We start from the raw sequence: 15929 nt of genomic DNA, 5'->3' as shown, positions 1-15929 counted from the left end.
CAAGTACTTATTCTGCTACGTGTACTTATTCTGATATGTGTATCAGATTAAGGTATGCACTCACATGACTGCAAGTTTGTACACTCCTGTGGGCTGACAGAACAAGCTCTAACTATGTACAGACCCAAACTAAAAAATGTTTAGAAGTGTATTATAAATTCAGAAGTCACCATAAAGCTCTCACTTGGGGCTAGGAAGAGAATTATGTCTGAAGTTCAGAGCCTGGATTTTTATTTGTGACCACCTCCGATATGAATAAATACCTCACAATTTCCCATGTTGCACAGGAAGGGAATACAAGGCTTTTATGGCTGAGCAAAATAAAGGCCAAAAAAGTGACAGGAGTTGATAATTAATGCTATGAAGGATGGGGGCTCCCACTTTTTCTGATGAACACCAGTCATTTAATTGCCCCTTGCTATGAAGGGGCTCTAATACCTGTTTAATATTTTTCCTTTCTGCTGTGGACTTGGCCATTATCATGCGTATGGTGTAAAGGATGAGGCCAGGCAGGCGCAGCAGCTCCATCCCATTGCCAATGAAAGCAGAGGCAATCACGTAGTTCACAAAGAAGGCTCCCTGGTCAGGCAAAAAGACGCATCTACAAGGAAAGACATCAGACAGTAACTGGAAAACAGACTAGCAAGTAGAAAGGGCATACAGACAACAGACCCCTATCACCGTCAGAAATATCTCTCCATAAAGATAAGCACTGGACATCATAAGAAGTGGCTAGAGGACTTCTGATAATCTTAAGTTAAAAAACAGCACCATATAGCTTTAAATGCTCTAAGTGTGCTATACTGTAAGGGCATATTTTTATGGTGCCATTGCCAGCGAGTCTCTAAGAAGGCTAGCTGAGTCACAGAGTTTGGATAAGGAATAAACTGTTCAGGAAGAAAAACAGCAAAATTTGATGGATGGCTGATAGTAGATGAGAGCATCACTTGATGTCTGCAACGACAACTTGAGACAAGATGAGATAAGACCGCAATAGGATGATGGTCTCTCCTAGCTCAGTAACTTGTAAGTATCTTCTTGTAACTGATTTTGAAATAGTATCTAGGAACCTAATTATGTCCTAATAATTATGCCCTATTCCTTCCACCCAGTCACCACAGCCAGCTCATAATCAACAGCTTGTAATAATCAGTATCTGCAAGTTTGCAATCTTGGGGTAAAAACATTCAGATTTCTTAAAACAGTCAAACTGTTTCTGAAACAGTACTTGACCTCACTGTAATCCTTGGGAGGATATCCTGTCAATGATATGCAAAAACCCTCAATACATTGTCTGGCCCCCTCTCACCTGCATTGCATCTGAACATCTCTTCTTATCTTCCACAGAACTTGCAAGGTTCTGGGAACAGAACCACCTCTTTATTGAATGTTTGCATACAGTATTTAGCAGAAAAAAGTAAGGAACTTCAGAGCAAAAGCATCTGCATTCTTCTCCCCTTATTCAAAAACTCCATGTCATCCCACAGGGTATCATCCCCAAGCAGATTTTGATAAACATTAACCAAAATTAGTCAAAAGCAAAAAAACATCCTGAACAATCCTGTAACAGAGTTGCTCATACTTACTCCAGCCTGACTGTAGATTCAGATGATTCTCTGTCAAACAGCCAACGGAAAAAAAAATCAAGGCTGAAAGAATGATGAATGTAATTCAGTCAACAACAGCTTAGTACCGTGTAAAAATAAAATTGTTTCTCTTGCAGTAGTTCAGATTAGAACGGTGGATATAGAGAGTTTAATCAAATAGTCTGTATCTTTAGCCCTATCATGGTTACCGATACTCAGAAGTAGGAAAGTGATATGGAAACAAAATAGAAACATCTGCTTCATACTAAAGTTTTAACATTTCATTTTTAATAGACAGCATATAGAAAGGAGACACACTGAGCAGTGAAACAGTACAACAGCTGTTCTACAGGTGCTAAGAAGACAGAGAACGAAAAGGACAGCTATAACTAAAGCATAAGACAGTCAGAAAGCTGGATTCTCAGCCATGACAGTGAGCATGGGCAGCTTTCAACCATTTTGCCACTAATCTTCCAGTATCTTAGATTCCTTTGCTACAAGAAATGCTGGACTTAACTCTTTAAAGGCTGTAAGGCCCTCAGAGAAACCGTAACTTTGAAATCCAATGTGTAATGACAGTAAGAGCACACACTGGATGGGGGTGGCGGTAGATCAACTATACACCAACTAGTAACTAGAAACTAAAGAAAATTGTCTCGTATTATAAAAATATTCAAACATTAATATATTAAACTATGATTCTTTACCTGGTCAGACCAAGGGAGGGCAGAATCAACACCATGAAGATCAAAAAGATGTACACTTTATGCATCATAATTCTGTTTTCTCCAGATCTACCGACATAAAGAAGTTACCATGTGAGAAATGCATGTGAAGGACTTCCACACCTGAAGGATTTTGCCAACAGAATGTCAGCACCTATGAGACTTCTGGCTTCCCTACCATATCACCTTGTTATGTGATGCTCACAAAATAAACTCCTCTGAGGCATTTATTAATTTTGACCAAGCAGGCCCTCAGCCTCTTCTCAGACACAGAAAACATTTCTGAACATTAATACTGGCTCTGGATTAGCAATACTGTTGTCCTTCCTGCACCACTGGCAAGGAGATGTGGGAACAAATCACAGCTGGTCTCTGCTCCAATGATACTTGCATCTCCCAGTTATTAGTAAACAAATAGCTCTTCAAATGTTAGGCCAGAAGGGAACAGGCAGTTCTTATGAGGGCACCAGTGCCAAGAAACTAGACCCGCAGCCAAGCTACTTGACTATTAGTGCAAGTGCCACGTCTTTGGAAACAACATAACACTGCTAGTGCTATGCCCCTACTACAGTAGCAGGAGCACCTGTGTACTGACACATCATTGCCACAGAAGTGCAGCGATCGGTATCTGACACGGCATTAAAATCACAGAATTTTTATTATAGGATCACGCAGCCCTTGGGCACTGTAGGACTTACCAGTTAGCAGAACTATATCAAGGCTAGAAATAGTATATGAGATCAGATCTGCGATAGCTAGAGACTCTAGAAAACTGTTTCAACCAATACAAAAGGGCTCAAAGCTCATGTACCTAATGCAGCTGATAAAACAGTCACTGAAAAACATCAGCTTTGGACATGATGGCTTATAAGGGAATGGCACAGTAAAAAAGATTTACACTAAGATTAAAAAAATAAAGAAACAACAGCTGCAGGCATTATGGAAAAGACTGAGTGAAATGAACTGTATTATACTTTTATCTGGCTGTAGGTAAGAAGTTGATGATGAAATCCGGTACGCCAAACGAGGCTCTGCCAAGAGTTCTCCCGGTTAGCAGCATGTCACTGTGCTTGATGTCTCTAGACTGCTCTGGTCATACCTGAAAGTCTTATGTAAACAGATCTGCTGGGCCTTAGTTATGTTGGTCTTTCCAGATTGTAATATGCAACAGCACCGAATTGTGCACCAAGAGTTACATACAGACCACTTTTCCATACAAAACAACAAAAAGATAAGACACCCTTTTTGTAAGTAACACACCATCAGCTGGTGCACTTTTTGTTGAAGCAGGACACTGGAATTCTGTGATGTTGAGCCACTAAGTGGCTCTGAAGAACAGTACTCCCCTGGGAATGTGGGGTCTTGCATGCTGGTTCTTGTTACAGGGTCTGCTTATACATTTTTGTTTCTGATTAAATTTTAAATGCAAAGGGGAGAAAAAACAGAAGCAAATCACATGGTTAGATTACACTTGCTGTACCGATTACAAGTGACTTAAACTCTAGAATATTGGTTATAACACTAGAACAAGATGAAAACAAGTCATTCTCTGCTATGAACGGTCTGTAGACTTAAGAGCTCCATGACAGTTTAACACTGTCTCCGTTTATTATAGTAATTCAGCTGATGAGGTAAGACCAAAGGAGAGGAAATTCTTGCTTACTTTGTCCAGTGGGACTCCAGCAGAGTTGAGTAATACACAATCGTTGGTAGCAAAGCTGAGAAGGACCAGAGCAAGAGCGTTGGGAAAAACTGACTGACAATGGGATTCTAGTGGAAAAAAACGTAAAAGATAAGTGTTAAAAATATTTAATGTGGCTGTGATGGAAGAAGAGGGGCTGTAAGAATTTGCTTTTTGTAAACCATAGCAGATTGGACTGTGGAAATTATATTCAGGTGCAGATTTAAAAAGGGGGCTGTCTGGTGTGCCAGAGAAAAGACAGGAGTAGGATTGGGAATTAAATTCCATGAGAGTGAAGTCTCTCAAGTGCTTTTTTTTTTTTTTACGTAGTTTCCACCAGCTTGCAGAAAAAATCTAAGATATACAGTTTGCAAGAGACTTTAGCTACAGTTGAACTGGATCCTGCCATCCCGGTTTTGAATCCAATAAGCAAAACAAAACCATGGTATTTCACTTCAGCACTTAAAATGAATTCCTCCTTTCTCTTGGTAAAATCTGAATGCAATTTGGACTCAAGATTCCACTTTTGGCAAAGGTATTAAATTACAATATTTAAAATTATGTAAAATTGGAATATAACTTTCACTATAAATAGATATAACATTTATAATGATAGAAAGTTCCAGATCAACTTACTTCAGTCTGGTGTTAAGAAACAACGGAGGAACAAAGACCTGATTGTGGACATGACATACAGTTTTTTTAATCTGTAGGCTATGTAAAACACTCCTGAGAATTTCAGCTGAATTTAGTTTATGATTATTATTTTGTTTTCATACTATATACTCATCAGTTTATAAATATTTTGGTGCTGATAAATAGCTACATACAAACATACAGTGATACTCACATTAAGGTAACGAATAGGTTTAGTGACATTGAACTTGTCCATGGTTGAGATGATTATGGAAGGAGTAGTAAGAAAAAACAGCACAATAAAAAGAAGCAGATTAATGCAAAACCATCGAAACCACCATTTCAGCCCACGCACTGAAAGATTATTCCTGCCAAACAAAAAGAGATAAAAACAAGCAATAAACATCTTGCCAGTGAAAAAAGTATATTTTCTGTCAAGTGACAGGTGGCACTGCTTTTTCTAAATTTGGCTTTCATTTCTTTTTTTTTAAGTTATATAACAAAGCACTAAAAAAAACCCTCCAGTTGCTATTAGAAATAAAGAAAACAGTGCCACCTTTCTTGAAGGATAACATAAATTGCCTTTCATAACACTTTAAAACACTATGTCCAACACTTTCACTATTTAGTAACACAGAAGTACTAAACAAGAAATTAGAATGAGAAAAGATTGAAACTACTGTATATGGAGAATTTTTGTAGGGAGACTACCTATCAGAGGTGGAATCTGTCAAGAAACTGTTAAAAAAATAAACCAAACCAAAAAAACCCCACACATCCCCTCCTCCCATCTTAATCTAGCAACCATGGAACTTAAACATTATCTGAAGTAGTCCCCAAAAGGGTTGGAATGATCTGAACCTCAGCCAAAGCCAACCATTTAGAACTGACAAAACAGGGATAGAGAGGCTCAGCATTACCCCCCTTAACAATGATTCTCTTCATGAGCCTAAGTAAGTAACAAACCCCTTTTTCCTCCTCTTCTTCAAGGAGAAAAATCTTCAAGGATGTTTAGAAATGCCTTGTAAATGCTTCAGCCCATTGAGTCTCATGGATAACTTTCTGTGTCCCTAAGACAGGGCTTGAAGGAGGAGGGAGGAGGAAAGAAAGCACACATGTGAGAACCCTTTCATGAAAAAGGCAGATTAAACTGATCCTGCATAAATAGCAGCTTGCAAGAGATTCTCGATTCATTCCTCAAAACACCACAGCTGGAAAAGCACAGCTATGAAACGTGGTTGTTTGCTTTGTGATTAAGATTCTGTACTTTATTCACAACTGCAGAACTGCAGTTCTAGGGAAAATTTCTCAATTATTAAAAATAGATACCAGAGTCACATTAAAAAAACTTTTCTTTTAAAGGCATTACAAAAGAAGGAAAGTTACTCTTCTTTAAAGTATGTTAGATACAAATGAAATACAGTAATCTTGTGTTTCTGTCTCACTTGCAGTTTTGTGTTGGGCAACAGAACTGTCATCAAAAATTGTCATATAGACGTGGATCATACTGATCCACCCTTAAGTTATTTGCAAAGCAAATTCAGCAGTTTTTAGCCTATAAACATGACAGAGGCAGCACAGAAACAGCTTGACTGAAAGAAGCATTTACCTATTTTCAGACAATCTCCTATAAGTGGTGGGTAAAGTCTGGGAAATTTACTCGTTCAGTAACAGAATTTTAGAAGACAGACCATAGTTTGTAATAGACTTAGTAAAAGAGTGACTCAAGCTACACTCATCACGTGGCAACTCAAATACTTTTAGAATACTCAGCCCTAACACCAAGTTGCTAACCTCAGACCTCAACAGTAGATACGCATTAACATCAGAAAGGAAATGCTGAGGCACAGATATTAAGAAGATGGCTTTTTCGAAATTAACAGGAACTGCAGATACCAGAACTTTGGGATAGCAAAACCGAGCCTCTGAGAGACCTCCTCAAGATCACTGAAGAGCACCAGTAACGGAAATAAAGATGCAGATCTCCCAAATCCAAGCACCATATGAAGACATCGGGTTAGAGAGAATGCACTGAGCCCTCTCCTGCCCCCATTCTAAACCTACATTACCATAAATAAGTGGAAGGAAGACAGGAAACTTACCAACAGATATTCTCAGGATATGGAGCATATGTAACCCTCCAGTTTGATATACAGAGCTCCCTACTGTAGGAGGATGGCTGGGGTTCTCCTTTACACTTAATACTCTGACATTTGCAAGCATTGAAGTCCTTAAGGATACTGTAAGGGGGAAAAAGGAAGAGGATTTTTCCAAGTCTTTCACCTGAAAAATGCTGCATATGTCAGGAGGGAGATCAGCAATAGCGGTAACCTCTTTTTGCTTTTAATAACCAGAAATTAACATAGTATTTAGACAACAACATAACATCACATCATGCAAGTAATGGCCATCATATAAACAGTTATTACCACATGACTCTGAGATTTGACAAAGCTTGCAAACAAAAAGTAATCGTGGTTTGAACTGCTCAATGCTTCCATCAACATGAACAGCAGCAACAACTTGTATTAAAGAAATCAAAGTCTGAGAGCCCTCCATGGGAGGAAAACTAAAAAAAATCCCCAACCCCACAACACCTCTTTATGGAATCACAGCTGTTTTCAAACCAACAGACTAAAGGATTAGTCCGCACTCTCATTTCATCACACCAATATCGGAACTAGCCAATTTAGCTTTGAGAACCAATTCTCAACAGACTTTTATCATGCTAGCATCCCCACAATTAGAATATTACCTTCTTTCTCCCACTCCCAAAATAAACTCAATATTTAATTTTCTCTTAATTTTCTCTTCTAATATCATTAGGTGATTGACAGTAAATGTACTTAAACCAAATTTAAACATGGCCAGAACAAATGCTTTCAAAGATTTCTCAAGAGCAGAAGTGTTAGGCATATATTCAGGAGTAGTACAACTGTGTGTGTGTTACAGTTAAAAAAAATCCCACTCCATATGAGCTCTGCTACACTAGCATGGAAACAGTATAGTATAATCTTGAATGGTTGGACTCAAACTCCTGAACATGCTTATTCCTCAGGGGTGTTCCTAACCTAAAACAAAACAGAGGACTATACACACTAAAACCAAGCAAAAAAAAAAAAAAAAGGCAAAAAAAAAAAAAAAAAAAAAAGAATTTTCCCCTTACCAGAATTCAAGTAGTGATGTCAAACTGTCAGCATCTTGCAGCAGCAAGAATTTAACAGAGTTAATTACACTTTGATCATTTCTTTTTTAAACATACATTTGAAGCAAGTTTTAGGGCTTCCAACCATACCACAAAGCACCATCATTAACCAAGCTTCTACAGCCATATGACTCCATGAATCTCAGTCCCAGCTTCCTGCTTCTCCCATTCTATTTCAGGGCTCTGTGGAGCAGAAACTGCTAATGGCACGAGGTAACTTTCTGATTGATGTTAGCCTCAGCTTCAAGCATAATCTAACGTATTTTTCCAGAGGACAGAGCCCACTCCATCAATTCCAAGCTAAACAAACCAGAATCTTCTCAGTTTTCTTGATAACTCAGAAGATGCAGGCAGTGCAACTTGGAAGACACACCCAAAGAGAAAACATTCCATCAAAATTGTATAAGGGAATCTAACAGCTAGAGAAGAAACTTCACTGCTTATTTCTTCTTTGAGTTTCACATCTTAAAAGGTCATTTCATGCTCCAGATTATCTAAATACAGTTTATAACACAGCAAAATTAGAAAAGGGACAGATTTCACTCCATAATCACTACTCAATTACAGAGCAGCATGCAAAACATGCTCCAGCATCTCAAATTCCTGCAAGAAACCCTACGCTTCGGACTTCCTTGACGCTAAAGACTGGTTCTCTAACATCACTTGAAGGTCAAGACAATATTGGCCATTTAAACCAAACAAGTTATGAAGTGTGTTATTTTTACAACAGAAATATTATCCTGCTTCCCTTTACCCTCTCTGTGTTAGTAAGAGATGCCCACAAACTGCCGACAGAGAACAACTATATACATTTTCACTAGAAACATCTGAGTAAAAGATGATGAGCAACTTCTGATATTAGGCCTACCTATGTATCTGTAATAACAGGTAAGACAGGTATATAAAATGGAGTAAATGTGTCTGAAGTTGGAGAGGCAAATTTTGAGGGTCATATAAATAACGTGCAAGCAGAAAGTATACTAAAACAGTTTGAGTCACTTAATGCTCTCTACCATCTTACAAAGAAGTAACTATTACCAAAAATTAGCATATATGGTGTAACTTTTGCAACAGTCCAACATTACCAGGCAAATTTTGCTTTGACACTCTTTATCATATCTTACTTTTCTAATAACTTGCTTGTTCACCATGCTGCTTTTTTTAATATTTATATATATTTATATAAATACAGTGATTTATGAATGCACAGACACACACACACGATATAAAAAGCCTGAACACATATGCATGTATTTTACCGAATCCTTCAGAATAAGTTATTAAACTTGCTACTTACTTCCCAAAGACACAAAAAGTGGGCAATAAAAGTTTCCCCTTTACTCTGCCAAGTTGCCAATGCTTAACATCCAGAGACTACCTTGAAAACAAAGTAATTCAGCATCTGCAGTTAGGTCAGTCGTTGACTCCTACTTTCACATTACTAACCAGCATTATAATTTGCACTCACCATAAAAATTTGTCAATTAGGCCATTTACACACTAGAAAAATGCAGAGATCAGTAACTCAGATTCATGAACCAATTACTCTGGTTTTCTATTAACTTAGATCGATGGATTGGATCCTGCACAGAAGAGAGAGTCTCCTTAACCCAGTAACTCTCTAGGGCCATTCAGACCCTAACAGCACTGATTTCCTTGTCCAAAGTACAAACACTAAATGCAGACTTCCGAGGAAGCTTACCAGTAAGCAGAATAGACCAAATCCACAGGACGGTGAAAAAGAAGAAAGGAAGAAGAACCAACATAAGCAAACAAGTGACACAAACAAGAGATCAGCTGTACTAATACAGTTAACAGAACAAACAAGACACCATACAAAACTTACTATGTCGCCATGGATTTCTCTTGAAGTGTTACAAAAGCCATTCCCAGTGGGTTATTATGAACAGCTTGTTCCTCTTTTATGTATTCTTCTGTCAGTTTATTCGTAACTTTGGTATAATAATCTATAGCATCTTCCTGTTGGGAAATTGATGACTGTTACATCCAAGTAACAGATAGCTAGTACCTTAATTAAAATACAGCCTACACAAACCACAGTCCCTCTTCCTCCTGCTACTTCCATATATTACAAATCACATCACAATATGAAAACAAACAAACAGGAAGTTTTTCCTTGTATTACAGCTTTCGCATTAAGATCACATTTCAAAAGTTTTGGGCAATTCCTTTTCCGTACTGTGCAAGAACATGAGAGATGAGCTACCTGCAATAAATGAATAGAAAACTTGCTGAAGCTCAAAAAGATGTCACACAAAAACCTATCCTTCTCTACTATTATAATGATCTACCTAGCCCTAACTAAAAACAAGCACAATCTCTTACCCTTTCACATCCTCTTATTTCACAACAGCAGAACTGACCACATGGCTTAGGGTTGATTTGGACTCGCTTGCCATACTTCTGATGCAGATGTTTATAGTAAGTCAGGCTTTTTTCTGCCTGTTTTCTGGACAAAAAAAATACATCTATAACACTTTTCAAGAGAATATATCAACAACAAGCTTAAGGAGAATATAATGCCCAAGAGAAAAAGTTTTGTCAAGAACTAATAACGTAAATCAGTCCCCAAAGATACTCACATACCTTATTTTGGCTACATAATGCAATTTCTTTTCAAGACTGTCATAGCATTAGACAGCCTAGATTTGTAGCCAGGTTCCAGGAAAAAAAAAAAGTTATTCTAGTGTAGCCCAATCTTTTTCCCACCTATGACTAGTATCTCTGGCCAAAGAAACAGATTCCCAGAGTTATGAATTCAAGAGCTGGGTTTTCTGCTTCGCACTGCCTGATAAAAATAAGTAAGTCAAAGCTTATCTTACGTAACATACAGAGTATCCTACCTACAAGAAATGTAGGTTAGATTTAGATTATGAACAAAGGTACCTTTTTTTGAATAGATAAATAAGCCTGGCTACATCATAACATAGCTGGACCTCTAGCACGCTGCAAGTTGGGTAAGCAGCCCTGAAAAGGAAGCAATAAATGGTAACAATGAGAACAGAAGTTATAGTGAAGATGTTTCACAAGAGCATCACCGATGCCTGACTCACATCTCAGTCAAATATTTCATTTCTGAATGAAGTATCATAGAAGTGGAGACACTTCCATAGAGACACTGGCTGAAAACTATTTTAACATGGTATGTGCAGCATTATTCACAAATAAAGGCCACGTGGTGCCAGGAATAAAAAGTGTGGATATACAGTCCCTTTCTTAGACCCTAACTTTAATATCAGCTAACTGGCTTTATTGAAAAATGATACTTTCATTCTGGTGTCTATTCTGTAGGTCCAATACTACAATATCGATTTTAAACAATGCAAAAGCCAAAGACACTTCTGCTTTGAGCAAGTAAGACTGCTGGGACAGTTTTAAATCTCCTGTTCCTACAGATACTACTCAAGCACGGAACTTACGTGAAATGGCCTTGTATGGCCTCTTCTTTTGCATTTTTGGGAAGACCGGTTACAAATAACGTGCACTTAACCTGCAAGAGAAAAAACACTCCAATTCTGAGAAACCACACCACTAACGGAAAAACAAGAATATGAGGAAGGCAGTAACATAGCACAAGCAGCTGTGTTGGGGGGCAGGGGGAGAGGAGGAAAGGAAATTCTGATTTTAACGGGAACTGCACCAATTTAAGGTAGTACACATTTATCCTCTACACTGGCAGTAGGACAGCAAAATTTCACAAATTTCACCCTACATCTCTCCACCTCCTTTCTCACAATTCACTCAGTGCAGTTTTGCTTTCAGTGAATTCCTTCATACTTAACGTCGGATTCCAGCAAGAAAGAGGCATCTTAGCATTTGCTTATTATTATCCACTTTGAAACATGCTAAATGTTTTTTCACCAAATACAAAAACTTACTATATCTTCCTCCTTGTACGTGACATACTTCATGTGATGTCTCATGAAGACAACAGTCAGAATCAGGTAAACAAGAGCAAAAACCGTGTGCAGCCAAAGAAGATTGTTACTGTGGGACAAAACATGAATATGAGAAATAGAAATAATTAGTTACCCAATTGATGCAAGTAGCTATCAAAATGCTAAGCAGATAAGAACATCACTTTGAACACAAGTGGACAAAAAGATAGTAAGTGGCAGATGGTTATGTCCATGAAGATGCTTAGGACAGTCATTAGGGTTACCCATAACACTTTATCATAAACAAGTAACAGATCTTCAAAAGACTGCAGCTATTCTATGACATGGACAACTTCTAGGCAGCATTTGGCATGCAACTTCTCATTCATATGATCAATAGCACACTCCATGCTATTTACCAAACATCTTTTTATTGGTCTTATTAGTTTCTGTGATGAGCACATAACTGAACTCTCCTTGAACACAATGTTCACCCAATTTGAACACAGCCTGAATAGAGGGAGTAAAGTCTGCTTCTCCAGTAGCTCCTTTCACAAAGCTCACAAAAATTCTGTTCTGTGAACAGTTTTACAGTTTGTAAAGAGCATTAATAAGCACAGTTAACCTAAAATAAAGGAATCTGTTTTCCAGATTAAAAAAAAAGTACATAAGAATCACTGTAAGATTAAGAGAAAGAAAGTGCATTGGCAAAAACGCTAACTGGACTTCAGAGTATGTTTGGGTGCATTTTTTTTTAAGATGAGTAATACAACAGAATAATTGTACAACTTTGTTATTCGACTATGTTATAGACTTTAAGTCTCCCAGATGGGAGAGACACGTACGCACATAAATCTGACACAAGCGAATTTAAATCATCTGAGCTACACATTCTAGTAAAACTGCCAGCTTTAAAATAAACCATACTTAAGAAAGCAAAATAACATGGAAAATTTTGAAAACAACGTTGCTACATGAGCAGTTATTAGCCAAGAGAAACATGTGGTGTGAAAAAGAGCAGAGAGAGTAGAAGCCAAGTTTCTAGATTTCTTATCAGCACTGCAATTGCATAGCCTGAAGCAGAACATATCCCAGTTTCAGTTGATGAAGCGTGAGTAAGTAATTCCGACCCCATGAGGCATGCTGCAAGTATCAGTTCTTGTGTTTAGAGACTACGGCAGGAATCAGACAAAAATACAGAAAATACTCTTCAAGATTTACTTACCCAGTTTGTAAATTTACTATAGTTGTTCTTCCAAAACTATAGGGATCTTTATCTGAGAACAACAAAAAGTAGCAGCATAATTAACTGGTGCAAAATTCATATGCGATCCACGAGAAAGACAGATTTTATTTATTTTTTTAAAAGGTTGATATACTTCTCGTTAAAGCTGATCATGTTCACCTTTAAAAAGATTCAGAATCAAAAGTAACACTGATCTATACTGTATTACATTTTAAAGTTGGAAACCTCTCCCTCCACCCCAATATTATACCACATTCAATCCATCAAGAAAAACAACAGATTATTTTTAAAAAAACTGAATATTAGATCTCTGCAGCATATTACCTTCCTCCTTCCAATCCTCCTTCATATCCATTAACAACATTGTTTAGGAACCTATTTCCTTCACATTTTTATTCCATCTTCACTGGTCTATCACCTCAGTTGTTTACTTAAACTACTTGAATTCAACATTGCCATAACAGTATTGGTAACCTCACTAAGGTCAAGAGTGAAAAAGTTTATACAGTGCTGTCTCTCTAAATTGCCAAGTGTTAAAAAAACAAAACAAAACAAAACAGAACGTGAGTGAAAATTTAGTTTGTGAAGGTGAAAGAGCTATAGTATATTTGGAAAGCTAAACCATCTTCCAGCATAGGCTGTTAAATCACATTACGAGCTGGGCCAGCACAACAGAAAGAACCACAAAGGTGCAAAAGCAACATATGGCTGGGGGCAGGGGAGGCTGGACAGGGAGAGACACCAAAGCTTCCTACTTTCCTTTTAAGCTGTATCTCCTAGAACCACAAAATTTAATGCAGGAAGTAAGAAGTTATATCCTCCTGTTTCAGGAGGACAGGCATACTCTGCCATTTGAGCCAGCAAAAGAATAGCTACTGGAATCCAAGCGCCCATTAACATGCCCAAGTGACATATCAAATCATAGCTAGCAAAGGACAGTGCACACACAAATAGATGCGTATTACAAAATCATGTTTGATATAAACATGCATGTAAGTAACTACACCAGAAGAGCAAACTATGCTCAGTAACTTCTTCAAAGACATTGGCATTTCTTTCTGTACTTTATGAAGAAGGTGCAGACAGCAACTAGGGCACAGGTTCTGTTAGATTTGATTCCACAAAACTAAGGATGCTGGCTGAGAACACAGAGATGGAAAGCAAATTAGGTGAAATGACAAAAGGACAAAAAAAAAAAGGCAAAGAAAAAAAAAGCAGTGTTCTTAAAGAAGGCAGATATAGTAATATAATCAGAGAATAGATATGAAAGATATCATAGGAGGAAAGTCAGAGATGGAAGTTCCCCAGAGAAACAATTCTAAAGGCACAGGTCCAAACTATCCCACTACAGAGGAAGGCTAAGAAATGCACTGGGAAAGCAAATTGGTAAGTCACAAGTTCTTCTAAGCATACGTAGGAGTAAACAAAACTAGGTCACATTATTAAGGAAAACAGAAGAGAATGATTTCTAGGGACAAAAATCAGAGAGGTCAGTATACAAAATGAGATGTAATTGTGTTATAAGAACGTAGTAGTATACTGGCAAGTACTCTGGTTGAGAGATCCTGGGAAAACTAAATTAACCATTGCTTTTTTCTACTGTTCTTCACTAGGATGTTCAACTGTGAACAACTGTAAACATGATCTTAACAAGACTGATAAATCCAGTTTATACCCAACTTCTCATGAAAAAGAAAAAGCAGTGTCCCCCAGGGGTCAGTACTGGGTCCAGTCTTGTTCAGCTTCCTCATCAGGGACCTGGGTGAAGGGACAGAGCGCCTCCTCAGCAAGTTTGCTGATGGTACAAAACTGGGAGCAGGGGCCGATACCCCAGAGGGCTGCGCTGCCATCCAGAGGGACCTCCACAGGCTGGAGACATGGGCAGAGGGGAACCGCAGGAAGTTCAGCAGAGGCAAGTGCAGGGTCCTGCACCTAGGGAGGAACAACCCCCAGCACCAGGACAGGCTGGGGGCCGACCTGCTGGAAAGCAGCTCTGCGAAGAAGGACCTGGGAGCCCTGGTGGGCAACAAGTTGACCATGAGCCAGCAACGTGCCCTTACGGCCAAGAAGGCCAGTGATATCCGGTGTTGCATTAGGAAGAGCATTGCCAGCAGGTTGAGGGACGTGATTCTCTCCCTCTCCTCAGCCCTGGTGAGACTGCATCTGGAATACTGTGTCCAGTGCTGGGCTCTGCAGTGCAGGAGAGACATGGAGCTACTGGAGAGAGTCCAGTGAAGGGCTACTAAGATGATTAGGGGACTGGAGCATCTCTCATATGAGGAAAGGCTAAGAGCTGGGCCTGCTCAGCCTGGAGAAGAGAAGACTGAGGAGGGATCTTATCGATGTGTATAAGCATCTGAAGGGAAGGTGTAAAGAGGCTGGGGCCAGGCTCTTCTCAGTGATGCCTAGCAATAGGACAAGAGGCAACGGGCACACACTGAAACACAGGAAGGTCCCTCTGAACATGAGGGAAAAACTTCTTTAGTGTGAGGGTGACTGAGCTCTGGAACAGGTTGCCCAGAGAGGCTGTGGAGTCTCCTTCCTTGGAGATATTCAAAAGCTGTCTGGACATGATCCTGGGCAATGATGCTTAAGGTGACCCTGCTTGAGCAGGGGGGGCTGGACTAGATGATCTCTAGAGGTCCCTCCCAAACTCAACCATTCTGTGATTGCAAAGGAGAGAACAGAGGTCAGAAAGTAATGGGCTTAAGTTACAGCAAGAGAGATTCAGATTGGATATCAGGAAAAAATTTCTAAACTGTGAAGATAAAGTTTCCACACCTGACCTACGCAAATCAATAACAACCTTAGAAGAATGCTTAGATAAACATCGGCCAAGAGGGAGTAGGTAAAGTTAATCCTGCTTTGAGCCTTCCAGATCTGGTTTTCTATGACTACATATATGTAGTCTGCCATCTTGTTTCTGATAACGGCTTTTGCCAGACACTTAA

The 15929-nt window shown here is 38.8% G+C and overlaps 1 protein-coding gene across 2 annotated transcripts in view; it reads right to left on the bottom strand.

Annotated features, from left to right (window-relative positions):
• The window catches only part of TMEM63A (transmembrane protein 63A), a 34321-nt gene that overhangs the window by 9084 nt on the left and 9308 nt on the right, over positions 1-15929 (bottom strand). For both annotated transcript variants that reach the window (XM_026094641.2, XM_026094642.2), the window contains exons 8-19: positions 12958-13009; positions 11733-11841; positions 11274-11344; positions 10741-10821; positions 10180-10303; positions 9680-9813; positions 6731-6868; positions 4843-4996; positions 3975-4081; positions 2294-2380; positions 1587-1649; positions 439-601 (exon numbers count right to left, since the gene is read on the bottom strand). In XM_026094641.2, the coding sequence (XP_025950426.1) occupies positions 439-601; positions 1587-1649; positions 2294-2380; positions 3975-4081; positions 4843-4996; positions 6731-6868; positions 9680-9813; positions 10180-10303; positions 10741-10821; positions 11274-11344; positions 11733-11841; positions 12958-13009 (1283 nt within the window). The remainder of the gene's footprint in view (positions 1-438; positions 602-1586; positions 1650-2293; positions 2381-3974; positions 4082-4842; positions 4997-6730; positions 6869-9679; positions 9814-10179; positions 10304-10740; positions 10822-11273; positions 11345-11732; positions 11842-12957; positions 13010-15929) is intronic.

Source organism: Dromaius novaehollandiae, chromosome 3 (assembly GCF_036370855.1).
Source record: "Dromaius novaehollandiae isolate bDroNov1 chromosome 3, bDroNov1.hap1, whole genome shotgun sequence".
NCBI lineage: Eukaryota > Metazoa > Chordata > Aves > Casuariiformes > Dromaiidae > Dromaius > Dromaius novaehollandiae.
This window is presented reverse-complemented; position numbering and strand designations above follow the sequence as displayed.